Consider the following 15,100-nt stretch of genomic DNA (forward strand, 5'->3'; position numbering starts at 1 on the left):
TGCCTAACAGGTCCTGTGTTCCAAGAACAATCAAGTGCGGGTAACTTTGCTTCCAGGGAGGGCTCTCTGCTGAGTCATCATCACTCAGGCATTCCCCAGGGAGGTGATCTGGAGCCCTGATGCTACACTCTAGCAACACTGAAACACCTTACATACTTCATCAGTGAGAGACAGCATCTCCAGCAAAACAAAGCTGCATGGTTTCCTACGAAAAATGCCCAGCAGGTCAGAAGCATTCCACCTGGATGGAAGGGGCTAATGTCTTACATCAAAGTCCCTATGTGAATACTGGTCCACCTCTCCCTTTAGGAACAAGGACACCTGAGTCCTGTCGGAGAAGGATGGAGAATTTTCCCACCTCTAGAGATGGGGCCATGATGTAGACTCTTCTCTGGTCTCAAATCCAGGCCTCCTTCCCTTCCTATCATGTGCCCAAAGTTACAGGCAGCAGGTCAGTGTAGATGCTGGGGGCAGGATGTGGTAAGGACAGGCCTCATGGCCACTCAAAGCATCCTGGCCAGTGTTGTCCTAACCCCATGTGTTGCTTCCACACACACCCTTCTGGCAGGTGGCTGGCTTATCAGGATGTATCTGGAGGCTTCAGGGTCTTCATGTGAAGGAAGGAAAGGTCCTTTCCTCCCAGCCTGGCCAATGTAGAAGCTAGAGAAGGGAGGGGGCCCCCAGATTGTCTCAAAGGGACACACAGTCTTGAGGATCAGGGTCACCAAATCATCACCAGCACCCAGGATGGGGGACGGGCAGCAGTGCCTGCTATCTCCCCTCTCAGTCTCCCCGCTCTCCCCTGCCTGCGATCCCAGCTGGGACCTCTGTCTTCCTCCCCAGCCCACATTGGGCAACTTTTCCCTTTTAATGTTGAAAGAAACCTTCCAATAATTAAGCCATACCCTCCTTCAAGTCTTCTTACCACAGCCACATGGGACTGTGCTCTTCTCCAGCTACCTCTCCCCCTTGCCAGTGCTGAGCCTTCACTTCCCCCTTCCCTGCCTCAGCCACTTGAAATCCATCCCACCTTTTAAAACCCAGTTCAAAACTTGCCTCCTCCACTGCCTCTGTCTGGAGTCTCTTCCCCCACTCTGATCTACCCCGAGACTCTCCCTGTCTGTCCATGTCCCTTCCAGTGTGCTCACGATGTTTCATCATGTGCTGCAGTGATGTTTGTACATGACTCTTCCTCCTAGCACAGTACTTGGCACAATGAGAGCCCCAAACTAATTCTTAATTGAATGAATAAGTCCAACATATTCATCATGTTACAGAGGAAGAAACTGCACCCAGGAGAAGTTGAGTGGCTTCCTCAAGATCACACAGCTGGTGGGGGGCTTGGGGGGCTCAGCGGTTGAGCATCTGCCTTTGGCTTGGGTCAAGACCCAGGAATCCTGGGACTGAATCCTTCATTGGGCTTCCCACAGGAGCTCTCCCTCTGCCTCTGCTTGTCTCTCTGTGTCTCTCATGAATATATTTTTTTTAATCACACAGCTGGTGAGTACTGGAGGCAGCTCCAGAACCCATAAAAAGGTGAGCTCCACCCTGTCCTCTTTCCCTGACCCATACTGCCTCTTCCCACCGAACTCAGGCCAGGGGCCACAAACTCAGGAGGGGTGATTCTGTTTATTGCCAAAGACATGACTCATAGAGAAGAGTACAATAGATCTATGCAGGGGAAGAGGAGTGGTCCCCTTTCTGAGTCTCCACTGCCCGGATGAAGACATAACAATGTTCCTGCCCCAATCCCCCTCCCCACACTGGCCCTGCTCTATTAACCAGTGGAGTTAACCACTCTCCCAACACTCATATTAATCATCCTCTTGCTTTGCTTTATGGTGGTGCCACTTTTATGCGTCTCTGTAACAATGTATTGCCCTTTGCTTACACAGCTAGGTTTGTGCTTGCTACTCAGTTTTTCAAAACTAAATAGGATCTGTGATCTCTTCAATGCTTAACACTGTTATGTTCAAGTTTTCCCCATGCAGTGAACTCTGAGCAGATGCCTATTATAAAACCAGGCCACAAAAGCATGTACAGAGTTCTCCCATCAGATAACATCAGCTCTCTCCTAAAAGCCACTTTATTTTAGGCACTGAATTAATGGTGTACAAATGACATGCACAGTAATGTGGAATTAGCATATGTCTTGATTTTTTTTTTTTCAGGAAAGGATTTTGTATGTGTGTGAAAAAGTCAACTGCTCAGGCCCTTGTCTAACGGGGCTGTTTTATCCCAGTTGTCTGACAGCGGGGACCTGCCCTCATGTTTACGGGCAAAAAAGAAGCCCCAGGAGGGTGTAAGGAGAAGCAGATTTGGAGGGTTCCCCAGCCCCCTCCTCACTTCCCTCGGGCCAGCCCTCACCACAGTGGCTTTGGCCCACAGCTGCCCTAGCCCAGGGACCCAGTGGCAGACAGAAACAGACCTACTTTGGTTTCCATGGCAACTGCAGGCATCGGGAGGCCAACCGAGTGAGCCGCAGCCAAACGAGGCAGCTGGTTTGAAGGGTGTTGATCTCTCTGCGGACCAGCAAGGCAGAACCACCAGGGATCAGAGGCAGCAACCAAGCCAGGAGGAACCACAGGAGCTGGGCATACAAAATCCACGGGAACCTGTCTGCACAGCTTGCATGTTTGTGGTGCACACACATGCACCCATGCTCACCCACTCCCCTCTTTCACTCACCCACCCAGGCAGAGGCACATGCTGAGAAATGCACATCTATGCTCCACTATGAACACATAGAGACCCATGCTCACAAACTCAGACACCTGTTCACATCAAATACACTCCAGTTTTACATCTCGAACCATTTTCACACTCAAAAATGCAGACTCATGTGCATTCAGACATAATATACACACTGTACACCCAGAAGCATCTACATTTACCCCAGCATGCATCCGCTACACACACACACCATCATGCACACTGCACACCATACTCTCATTCACACACACACACACACACACAAACAAACCCACATTTACAGGGAGAAATGCATGCTCATACTCACCTGTGTACTCACAGAGACACCCATACATATGTGTGTATACACACACACACACACATACACACACACAGATTGGAACAGCTGAAAGTTAAAACTCAGACTCTGTGAAACCCAAGCTTTCCATGACGACTCAGAAATGAGACGTTCAGGGCTGCAGCAGCACCCCAAAATCCCAGAAACAACCCTCCCGGCTTGCTGCCTCATCAATAGCACCCACCACCGAGAAAGGCCTTTAATCTTCTCTGTTTATATTCTCTGAGCAGTTTTTTTGTGTGTGTCCTCCATATGTGTCAAAGGACAGAAATCTAACAATCTTGTGTCGTTCAGACTTGAAATAAAAATTTGTATGATAGACTCACAGAGATGAACACTCTTTTAAGACACTATATATGTCCCACTCCATAAGGAGGCTGGCCCATCCCTGGGCATGCTTGGGTACATTCGCTGCCTGATTGCCCCCAAAAGGCAGAAGAGGCTGCTGGAGGGACAAATTCACAGAGCATGGAGAAACTTGGGAGATTAGCTCCTCACCTGCTGTGAACACCTGACAAACATGGCCTCCATCTACCCAGACCCTTGAGAGTCAGAGGTCACAGCAGTGAGGTCCTGGTGGGGCGGACGGGGGACGTTTGGTTAAGAATCTCCTGAATCATATTTGAAGATTCAGGACATGATTTCAATATTGCCCTATTGATCACTTAATCAATGTGCAGAAATTGGAAGATGTATGTACAAGTGTACATTCCTATTAGAATAATAACAGCTAATACTAAGCACAGAAAGGTCAATAAATGTGAAGCTATTGTTATTATGATGATTTTAGATTGATTACAAAAATAACCTAGTCCTTAAAAATGGAGAGTTGTTGAGATGAACCTTATTCCATAGGATTTTTAATTCAATAAACCCCTCTCAATGTTAGCAGCAGTGGTATTAAGCACTGCACAGTACTTTACAGAACAGCTTTATGTACACCAGCTCATTGCATTGCTGATCATCTCCTGTGTGCCAGGCACCATACTGGTGGGAGTGGGGGCACTCACTGATTAAGAAGACCCAGACCCAGGCCTTGAAGAGCCCAAGATCTAGCCAGGAAGGGGTGGGAGAGCAGTGGAAATATATAAAACCTAGCTTCTTGTTATCATAAAGGCCAATGCAAAGGGCATTCTGCAAGGGATGGGAGCCATTCACTGATAGGGAAGCATCAGGAAGCAGGGGAGAATAAAAGAAAGCCACAGGGAGTAAGTCACTTGTGCACCACTGAATGCACAAGTAGGTTCAGACAAGCCAAATTCTGGAAAGGGGCACTGGATTCCCAGAACCGTGTGTGGATGGTCAACCTGAGGAGCTAGAGGGAGGGGTCCTGGCAGGAACAGGAGAGAAGAAACAGCAAAGGCAGACTGAAATCAGATTCAGAAAGGCCTTGCAGAGCAAACCAAGGAGTTTGGCTCTAGAGTATCATTAGATGTGTGAGCGGGTCAGACCTGTGCTGGGGAGAAACACTGCAGGTAGCTGGGTGCTGGACATGAGGATGTGGAATACAGGATGGAGATGTGGGAGCCTAGGGACCAGACACCACAGTTAAAATTGCACCCTCCAGTGAACAGAGCTGAAGCCCCCAGTCGGCACCCCTTGCACCTAGCTTAGTGCCTGACCCATAGAAGGCCCTCCATAAATGTTTGTTGAACTGTATGGAGCCGCAGGGTCATGCAAAGAAAATAGAATTAAAAGTCGGGTGACTGGGAGAGCTAGTTCAGGCCCACTATTGACTGGCTGCGGGACCCTGGGCCACAGATTTAACCTCTCCTGTTCTCGATTTCCACGCTGGTAAAACGAATCCAATAATGCCCTGATCTCCCTGGTTTAAGCTGTTCTGAGGCTCACAAGAGGGTACAGACTGAAGGTGCAGAGCACCAGCCCAAGCGGGGGACCATGCAGGCCCGGCCGCCGGCACCCAGGGATCGCCTTGCTCCGGGACCATATGCAGGCAGAGCTGGCGCAGCCGTCAGCAATTACCTGCGCCCCAAACCAGACACCTGCGCTCCACTTCCGCACAGGCAGATGGTGCAGTCTGGCTGCGCGCCAGGGTGTACGTAGGCTCCGCCCTGGGACGCTCATGCCGGTGCCTCGCCACAGACAGCAGCCCACAGCAGCCCACAGACAGATGCAGTGGAGAGGGGGTCTGGAGCACGGGGCAGCCAAACTGTGGCACACCCAGGGTACCCCATCCCTTCTACAAACAGCATCCCTCTCCCAAGGTCAAGGGAGCAGCAAGGCCAACTGCTAAGATGCTAACACTACTTCAGCAGTGAGTGGAGAAGGTATCTGCTCCCTGCTTCCCACATGAAGAAACTGAAACTGAGAGAGATTTGGTGATTTTCAGCTGGACAAAAGGTATTGAGAGATGGAGCGAGAGGAAACCCAAGTCTCAACTCCAAGTCCACTATTTTTCTGTGGTCTGGTGCTGCTCTGGTTCCACAGACCACTGTGGCCTCTACTGGGCAGGGGACAGGAGTTCTCCCCGCACCCAAAGCCAGCTGTGCCCCCTCCAGCCCAGCCACTTGGCCATCCCTCATGCTATTCCACATACCCTAAGGTTACTGGGGATCCAAGCCAAGTGTAAATCAGTAGATTAAGTCATGAAATACACACAAAAGAATGCCTTTTTAAGAAAAATAGTTGCCTTGTTCCCAACTCTTCTTGTCCTCCGTGACTGGAAATGATTGGAAGCTGATCCTACTACTATACCATTTTAGATTCTGCTGCTTGGAAAGAACCTTTAAAGAAATCTGGTCTAAATGCCTCCCCTGGATAGGCATATCTCTGGGTACAACATCATCACCAAGTGCTCATCCAGCCTTAACTCACACACCTCCCCAAACCCTGAGCTCATCATTACCTCTCTGCCCAACTCTGGTGATTAGAAAGTCCTTGCTTCTCTTTAGCTGAAACCCATGAGACTCTGTAAGGATCTAATGGTCTCTGCTGGGGTCACAAGAGCATACCAATCTCCCCTTCGTTTCACACCCAGTTGACATTAGGAGGCAGCCTTCTCTCTTGCTGACTCAGTGGTCCCATGGCCTTCAACCGTCCCTCAGAAGGCACGCTTGTGATTCTTTGCTCAGCCTCCAGACACACTATTGTGGGGTCCTGTTCTTCAGAGAGTAGCATGAACCTCTGCTCTCACAACACCTAGAACAGTGTTAAGCTCACTCCATGTGCCATCTCATTTATTCCTGACAACAGCCCCAGGAGGTAGATATGATTATTGCCCCCATTATGCAGAGGAGGAAACCGAGAAGTAAAGGAACAGAACATGAGCTACACAGCAAGAGGCAGAGCAGCCTCTGACCATCTCTGCTGTCCTGTGGTCCCCAGAGGAGAGCTGTAATCTTCTCCAGCAGCTCCAGCAGAGCCACAGGAGTCCAGCACATCTGGTTTTGCATCCCATTCTCTCCCACTTATTACTGTGCCACCCAGGCAAGCCATGTCTCTGGGTCACCTGGTCTGTAATAGGAGGATCCACCTGCTAGGCTGTTAGGGAGATTAAAACAGCTTTAGAGACATGCCCCAAGGCCTGATATTCCACTTTAGCTCCCATTCCCCCCTCCAGGAGACCCATTGCAACTGGGCTCATGGGAACTAAAACAGTGAAGAAACTGGTGCCACAACCTATGGCACTGGGGCCTTCTCCAGGAGGGAGCCAGGTTCAAGTCTCTAGATCCCCCACCCGGCCTAGAGTTACTCTCTAAAATGATTTGTCAAGTGACAAGCAAAAATATATTACCAATTTAAGAGTGTGATTTGCCTGCAACTTTTTAATCCTCGGGCTGTTGTTGAATAGATTAAAGTGTCTGCTTTGATCCATGCATTTAGATGGAAACATAAATATAGCCATCACTTACTCTCTCAGCCGCCAGGATGGGTGTCATGCTGCATCACGCTGGCTTCCGACCCAGCCAGGCTAATGCATGAGAATGACCTTTTTGCCATTCAGATCCTTCTAGTTCTGCTCTGGCCCATGCCCGTAGGGCTGCCACCTAATCTGACCACAGCTCATGCTGGGAAGGAGTCACTCGGGAAAGGGTGGAGCAGTGGACCCCAGTCACCCAGTGCTGCAGACTTCCTCCAGCTCGGCAGAGCCCTGCAAGAATAAATCTCCGGAGAAATAGATTTTGAAGAGGAATTTGGTACATAGATCTTCTGTCAGCGGAGCAGACTCCGGCTCAGCTGTTTTTCAGGCTCGCTGCTTATCCAGAAATACATCTATTTTTACATGGATCTCTGGCGAGATTTCCTCTTCCTTCTCGGGGTGGGAGTTGGTGGAGGGAGACAGAGGCCAGGGAGTGGCCATGGTCATGGGGGCATGGGGGAGCTGGGAAGGGCAGGCCCAGGGTCTGGCACAGGGAGCCTGCAGCTTGGGCAGAGGATAGCTGTGCCAGTGCTGAGCCCGGGGCTTCTCAGGCCTTCCTCCATCCTCAGGCATCCCATCCTAGCCCTCTGCAAGTCTCCATCAGCATTCTGGCCCCTCTACACCCCTCCATCCACCAGCTACGTGACCCCCACAACTCTGCAGGGTCTCCCCATGTCCACAGGGCTGCACAGCCACACAGAGAAACACCCATACACCGAGGCCCCCCACTGAGCACGCATTGAGATGGGCTGTGCACGCCTGTGCATGCAGCTTTATCCTGGGCCTGCCTATCAATGCCAGGCCACTACCAGTGACTCTGAGCAGCCCCGCAGACTATCTGGCAACATGGCCAGCAGGGTCTGGAGGCAGTGTGCTGTGTGGAAGGCAACTAGGCCTCACAAACAGCCTGTGAAATGTCCAAAGTAGCAGGAGGGCAGGATTCACAAGAACCTTGGCCATGTGGGGGGCCACGTAGTTGACCACGCACCAATGGAGCCAAGAGCTTCCAAGGGACCTGATGGCAGGCAGGAGAGACACTTTTGTGCCTCCTTTCCCAAACCTCCTTGAGTAAATTAAGCTCCTTTCTGGCCCAGACCTAGTGTGCTGCAAAGCCCCAGGTCCCCCAAGATAAGCAAGGGACAGCAAATAGGCACAGGATAGGAATAACGTCACTGTGTCTTTATCTACTGCCCTGCCTGGTCCTGTCCTTTGCCCTCTCCCACAGGCCAAGCCTCCACCCCCAAAGGCTTCTGTTCTAAGAGGGTTGCAGGTCTCTGCCCAGCCAGTCTTACCCAAGTACCAGGCCCTGCCTCTCCCCCTTGCCCTGTGTGCAGACCCCCACCACACAGCATGTCCAGTGGGCCCTATGTGAGCTCTGCTCTACCCACACATGTTTACGGACCCACATCTGGCCTCTCCTCCTGAAAGCTTCCAGTTCCATTCTCAGCCTCATCAGCCCCTACCACTTTGGGGGCCTTGCTTCTGGCCCCTCTGCATCCCTTCCCCCTCCCCTCAGCAGTGCCAAGCCCCTCCCCTGCTCAGTTTCCCATCACTCCTGGCCTTCTCCAGCCCCGCCCACACACGCTGACACACAGCACCCATGGGCCTTACGGAGCCTGATGCATGTTCCCACTCCTTCCTCCATGCCACCCAGTCTCCCCTCCACCCCTACACTTGGAAATGCATGTCCCCCCCACCCACAGCCATCCTGTCACTCACTCATGCCCTTTATCCCACTCCTCTCCCTTGTCCTTCCTAATCCTGCCCACCAGGGCTGCCTGGCCTCACAAGTGGGACCTCTCCTAGCTCCCCTCCTGCCTTTCCAGGTGCCCAACTGCACCTGCTCTTTCACTCTCTCTAGCTCTTCTTCCTCCTCCCACCTCTTCTTTGGTCATCCCCTGAGATTCTAACCTGATTCCCTTTCTACCCTGTCTCCCCCGGACACAATGATCTACACCCCACTCCTCCATGGCCTCTCCAACCCTTCAACCACTGCTTCCATGTGAAGAGCGCCCAGGTTAGCATGGCCAGGGCTCACAGAGGGTTCCCAACTACTCATAAGTCAGTTTCAGCTTCGTAAGGAATTCTGGTGTCACTCCAAGTTGGCTAGAAACAAATACTTCATCTGCCCTCCACACCCAGCACCTCCCTGTCGAGGGACGAGTGAGTTACCATCTTTCTCTTGTGTCCTAGGCTGGACCCAAGGTTACTGCCCCTTTCTCCTTAGCCACCCTCCCTCCAACCCCACACACATGCAACCAATCAGCAAGCATCCTCTAGTCGCTTTTGAAATGCCTTGGCACCTGCCCAGACCTTCTATTCCCACACCCCAGGTCCCAGCTCTCATTTCCACTCACCAGGACTCTTGTAGGAACCACCTCATCTGTCTTGTCCTATGTGTAGAAAGAATAATGCCTGTCCCCCCAAATATCCAGGCCCTACTGCCTGGAGCCAGGGAATATGTTGAATATGGGACTGCAGATATTTAAAATTAAGATTAAAGACCTAAAATAGATTACCCTGGATAATCAGCTGGGCCTTTAGAAGCAGAGAATTTTCTCTGGTTGAGGTCAAAGAGACGCAGAGAAACAGTGGGAGAGACGCAGCAGGAGAAGTCAGAGAGCTTCCAAGCACAAAAGGGATTTCAGGCACTGTTGCTGGCACTGAGGTATAAGGGCCCATGTGCAAGAACCGGGGTACAGCCACTAGGAGATAAAGGGAACCCCACTTTACAGCCAGCAGTGGAATGGGGGCCTCAGTCCTACAACCACAAGAGTAGGTTTCTGCCAACAACCTGAATGAGCCTGGAAGTGGATTCTTCCCCCAGCCTCCCCACAGGAGCCCAGCCAGCCAACATCTGATTTCAGTCTTGTATAAACCCAGAGCAGAGAAAACTGTCAAGCCAACCTGCACTCTGGCCTGCAGAACTGTGAGATAATAAATGTGTATTATCTTAAGCCACTAATTGTGTGGTAATCCGTTACAGTAGCAGTGGAAAACGAACACACCCCACCATTGTCCATTCAGCAAGCCACTGCTGTAAGATCGCCCTCGCACCCCAAAACCTTGCAGGACCCCAACGCACAGCATGGATGTCCCAAACCCTCAGCCTGACGTCTGAAAGACTTGGCCTCCAACTTTCCCTTGTAGCTCACCTCCCACAGAAACCCCCATTTAAAATACACTAGCCACCTAAAATCCTCCAAAATCGCTCTGAGTATTCCCAACTCTGGATCTTTACTCACACTGTGCCCTTTCCCATCCTCTCCTTCTGCTGATCTAAACCTGAGTTCCCCCTCCTCCAGGAAGCCTCCCTGAACCTCCAGCCTGAGAAGCCTCACTCCCCTGCTCTCTCTGCCAACAGGATACTCAGTACACATCACTTTGTGTTAGATTGTGTCCCTCCCTCAACAGCCTTCCCAACTGATGGCAAGACCCACAGCTGTCATTTCTCTTCTGTCCCCCACTGTGCCTAGCACAGCTCTGGGTACATAGAAGAGGTCAAGAGAAACCTGTTGAATCACAAACAAAATGGAAATATTTTCAGGAACTGTCCTATTGAGCGCTAGATTGCAGATGTGAGGACCAGAGAGACCATCCAGCTGGGACCTAGCTGCCAGGGACCAGGAGAAAGGTCAGGAGGCCCCTGTGCATGTGGTGAGGTCGTGAGAAAGAAAAATTCCAAACCGCAGAGTCCTGAGAAGGCCCGGAGCCAGGTGGTGGGAGGGGTGAGGTGCCCTCAGCCAGGCTGATGATCCTGCATCAAGAGCAGGTGAGCCAAAAGAGGTCCAGAGGCAGGACCAGAGGGCAGCTGGGCTTAGGAGTCAGGGTAGATTAGCTGGGACCTGCAAACCAGCCATTACCTACCTACCTGGCAGTGAGAGGGGACCACTTGGGCTGTCACCAAATGCAGGTCAGACACCCATGAAGATTCCGGAGAGGCTGGAGAGAGAGGGAAAAGGTAAAAGAGAAAATATTAAGAGGGCAAGGCGAGGGAGGAAAGGGGGGAGAGAAAACAGGGAAAAGATGTGAGGAATAGAGAGAGAGGCGTTTCTCCCTCAATGGCCCTTGGAGGTATACCACGATCCCCAGAATATCCCTAGCCTGCTGGGGTTAAGGTGAGTTAAAGAAATGGAAACACCCCCCCCCCTTGGCCACCACAACTAAGAAATTATGTAGAGTAATTAATCAAAAGCTAATGAGAAATGTGTTTTCTCTCCCGGCCTAGCCCCACATCATATTCTTATTAGCTGAGGTTATTACAATAGTAATCATGCGTGCTCCAGGCGCAAATTGGGTTTTTTGCTCCACTGCCACCAATTTAGAAAACCATTAATGGCAAGATAAAGCCCCCATGGATCACACCAGACCAAGCCTGAGGAACTTGCTGCTGGTTCCCTGTTCCCACTGTCCAGAGAGGGGGCTTCCCAGGGACCCAGAGGTCTGACCGCTGGAAGGAGCCAAACACTGGGGTGGTAGCAGGGGTGCTGGGCCTGGGCACGGGAATCTTGGATCTCACACACACACACCCTCCAGTGTAACCACTAAGGCAGGGGTGGCCCTCCTGAAATGAAGCATTAAGCTGAGTTTGCCTCTGGGGTCCCAGCCATCCCCATTTTGTCTTGAGCCCTCTGCCCCTCAGAACCTATTCTCTAGAAAAGGATGGCTACATCTACAGTTACCAGACACAAGTACATAATCAGGTGCTGCCTCTTACTAGATCCTTACTAGATCCTGTAAAAAGAATTGTAACACAGTTTTTCATAAAGCTAAATGGACTCAATTTAACTCTGAAGTTGTCCTTCCTATTTTGTTTGTGGTTTTACATACATATGTATGTGTGTGTGTGTGTGTGTGTGTGTGTGTGTGTGTGCTTGTGCACATGCATACAAGGACCTTACGTGGTACATACTCAGGATTCTTTCTGTTGCAAGGGAGGGATTTAAAGTGATACTGCAAAAATGGAGATGTGGTGGCTCATGGAACTGGAAGAGCAAGAGTAAAACCAGAAAGTCAGATGGCACGGTCAGGTCTCTCTCCCATTCTCCATATCTCAGCACCACGCTTTTCTCCTTTTTCTAAATTTGAGCTTCCTCCCTGGGTTAGGGTCATAGGAGGAATGAGCTCTGGGTTGGCAGGGCCAAAGGCTGCTCTGGGCTTATATTATCCTCACTTAGGATCTCGGAGGAAAAGATCTTCATGCTCCCTCTCCATTCACCTGTGAAATGCAGGGCAGGACTCAATCGCTGTGGCCTGAGTCATGGGATTAATCCTAAGGACCAGGTGTCAGTACTGTCCTGCTGCCCCAATAGAACAGGGAAATAGCCTATGCACTAAAGGAAATAGGGATATGGTAACCAAGAAAGAGGGGCAAGTGGTGCTATGCAGATGAAGAAAGCAGGCATCTGCAAGAGCCAGCAAAATAAACATAATGTCAGTCCTCCACTCGCACTGCAAAATTTTTTCTGAAAGTCTCAGGAATTACCGAGTCAAATATACTGAGCCTCCAGGAAATGTCAAAGGCCAGTTTGACCACATCAATCTCTCAGGACTTACAAAGAAGAAAGTTCCGTTGTTAACCACAGTGGTGAGGTGCTAATGTAGGCTCTTAGCAACCTGACCAGTAAAAAGGAGCAGTTTCAGAATATCAGAAAGCCCATCTGTGACATCAGAACATACTGGCAACTCCGCCAGCCCACTTCTGACCTTTTGCACTGCAAATCAAGGTGTTCTCACAGCCGTAGTGCTATGGGTGTAAAGCCAGCAGCAATTTCTCTATGGAAGGAACTCCCCAGAGGCCCAAAGATCTCATGGAAACCCAGTCAGATCAGCTTGGACACAGTTCCAGAATGTCTAGCCCCTAACCACAGTGGCTTTCCGTTAGCCCCCACACTCAGTACATCTATGGTTTTCCCAGTAAATTGATCAGAAGGATGGTCAGGACATACTTTGGTTTGCTTTGATTATTTCTATCATTTATTATTTAGCTATTTGAACCTGGTGTCTCCAGAAGTCCCTCAATATAATAAACTGCTCTAAAACAGACCTGACTTTGAAGTAGAGACACTTCTTAGTGGCTGTTTGGCTTTGAGCAAAAACTCTTTGGCCTCTCTGATCCCCAATTTCTTCATTTGTAAAACTGTACCTTCAGAAATGGTCCTTGAGCCCACTGGGACAGCCAGAGACATTCTGGGACCTTTTGGTAAACTTTGTTGCACACTCACTCAATGTCAGACAATGTGTGAGGTGTGAAGGATGAAGACAGGACTTCATCCTGGGTGGGGAGAATGCTGGGAGTAGAGACACATGTGATTCAAAGGAGAGTGCACACATCATCAGACAGGGATGACCCAAGGGCTATGCGTGTTCAAGAAGAAGAGGGTACTGCTTCCAGCTATGAGGAGGCCAGATCAGGTGGAGGAGAAGATGTCTACTCTGGTCTGGAAGGACAGATGACATGTGGTGAGGCAGGCAGAGCATTTCCTGCAGAGGGGATGGTCCAAGCAGAAGTCCAGAAACAAGAATACTAAGAGTGATCAAGCTCCGTCCTCTGAATCTAGAGAAGGCCCAGCTGGAAGGGTCCTCCCTTGTGGACCATCTGCTTTTTCTACCATCACTCAAGTCTCTTCACTGTGCAGTCATGGGTGACAATGCCTGCACACAGGTCAAGGGGTGGCATGGGAGAGGGGTTACCTCAGGACCTGTCCCTAGAGAATCTATGACACCCCCAGCAGGACCATCCATGGTCTGCCCCACCCCGGCACTTCCCCTTATCTGCCTCTCCAGCTTGGCCAAGGTTCAGTGCTGCTAATTAGCAGCCATGGGCTCAGCTGTCCCAGCCCCATCCCTATCAGAGGCTTCCTTTTCCTCCTGCAGGGAAAGCACAGAAGGTGGTGGCAGCAGGGGGGCAAAAGGAGGAAGGACCAGCTCTGGGGGTTGATGGAGGTGGATAAAAGGGAAGGAATGGAGAGGTTTGGAAATTAAACATTGAGTCATTAGGCTGGGCATGCTGAAGGCCTCTCTAATTCCTCCTTGAACTGGGCCTCCTTGTAGCACACAGTCCTTTCCCACAGTGTCTCATTACTTTAGTCTCCAAACAACCCTGGGAGACAGGTATTAGTATTTTTGTATGTCTTTGTTCTTTGGTCCACTCTGAGATCCACAAGAGAAGAGACCATGTCAGCCTCATCACTGTTGTGCATCCTCAGTGCTATATATAGCATCCAGCATGGAGTTGGCATCCAATAAATAGTTGCTGGATGGAACAGACAGACAGATAGATAGATGGATGGAATAATGAACAGACAGGCACACAAATGGGTGGATGGGTGGATGATGAATTATCCATTTTATGGATTGAGAAACTGAGGAATAGAAGGGGGAAAAAGTGACTTAATCAAGACCAATCTGACTGCTCTCAGCAGAGAGCAGCAAGATCAGCAGATCAGCACCAAGCCCCCAGTTCACTGGCCTCCCCAGCCAGCATGCTTCCCAACACCCCAAACTGCTTTCTCTTCACAGGTTTCTTGAACAGGTTCAGCCAAGAAAGGTCACCCTTCTGAAGCTCTGATTCTAATCCTTCCTCTGGCAGTTTTTCAGAAACCTAGCTATTGCCAACTTGGCTCCACAAAGAGCAGGATCCCCCAAAGCCAGTGACCATGGAAGAGAGACAGGGAGGCCTTCTCTGATTATCATTCTGGAAAAACCTGACTGAGAAAACTGGTAGGGAGGGGAAAGGCAGAGAGTGGCATCCAGAGCACGAGCTCCCACAGAGGAACTAAGAGTCAATGGTGTAAAGTGCACTGAGCAGGACTTGGAATCACACAGAATCCCAGCTCCTGGGGCGCCCGGGTGGCTCAGTGGTTGAACATCTGCCTTCAGCTCAGGTCATGATCCCGGGGTCCTGGAATCAAGTCCTGCACCGGGCTCCTCACAGGAAGCCTGCTTCTCCCGCTACCTATGTCTCTGCCTCTCTCTGTGTGTCTCTCATGAATAAATAAATAAAATCCTAAAATTATTAAATTAAATTAAAAAAATAAAATAAAATAAAATAAAATAAAATAAAATAAAATAAAATAAAATAAAATAAATAAAATCCCAGTTCCTTCCCTCCTGCAAGCATCTGCTCTGGCTACCCCCCCAGGCAGCCACCATCCCCACTGCCATGCCCT

At 50.3% G+C, this 15,100-nt stretch overlaps 1 protein-coding gene across 2 annotated transcripts in view; it reads right to left on the reverse strand.

The window, feature by feature from the left end:
- The window catches only part of BUD13 (BUD13 spliceosome associated protein), a 101,117-nt gene that overhangs the window by 24,345 nt on the left and 61,672 nt on the right, over positions 1–15,100 (reverse strand). The window contains exons 10-11 of one of the 2 annotated variants that reach the window (XM_077893634.1): positions 10,801–10,871; positions 2,433–2,590 (exon numbers count right to left, since the gene is read on the reverse strand). In XM_077893634.1, the coding sequence (XP_077749760.1) occupies positions 10,844–10,871 (28 nt within the window). In that variant the 3' untranslated portion in view covers positions 2,433–2,590; positions 10,801–10,843. Of the gene's footprint in view, positions 1–2,432; positions 2,591–10,800; positions 10,872–15,100 lie in introns of those variants that run through there. The other variant, XR_013376901.1, reaches the window with a different exon arrangement.

This window comes from Canis aureus, chromosome 3 (genome assembly GCF_053574225.1).
Source record: "Canis aureus isolate CA01 chromosome 3, VMU_Caureus_v.1.0, whole genome shotgun sequence".
NCBI lineage: Eukaryota > Metazoa > Chordata > Mammalia > Carnivora > Canidae > Canis > Canis aureus.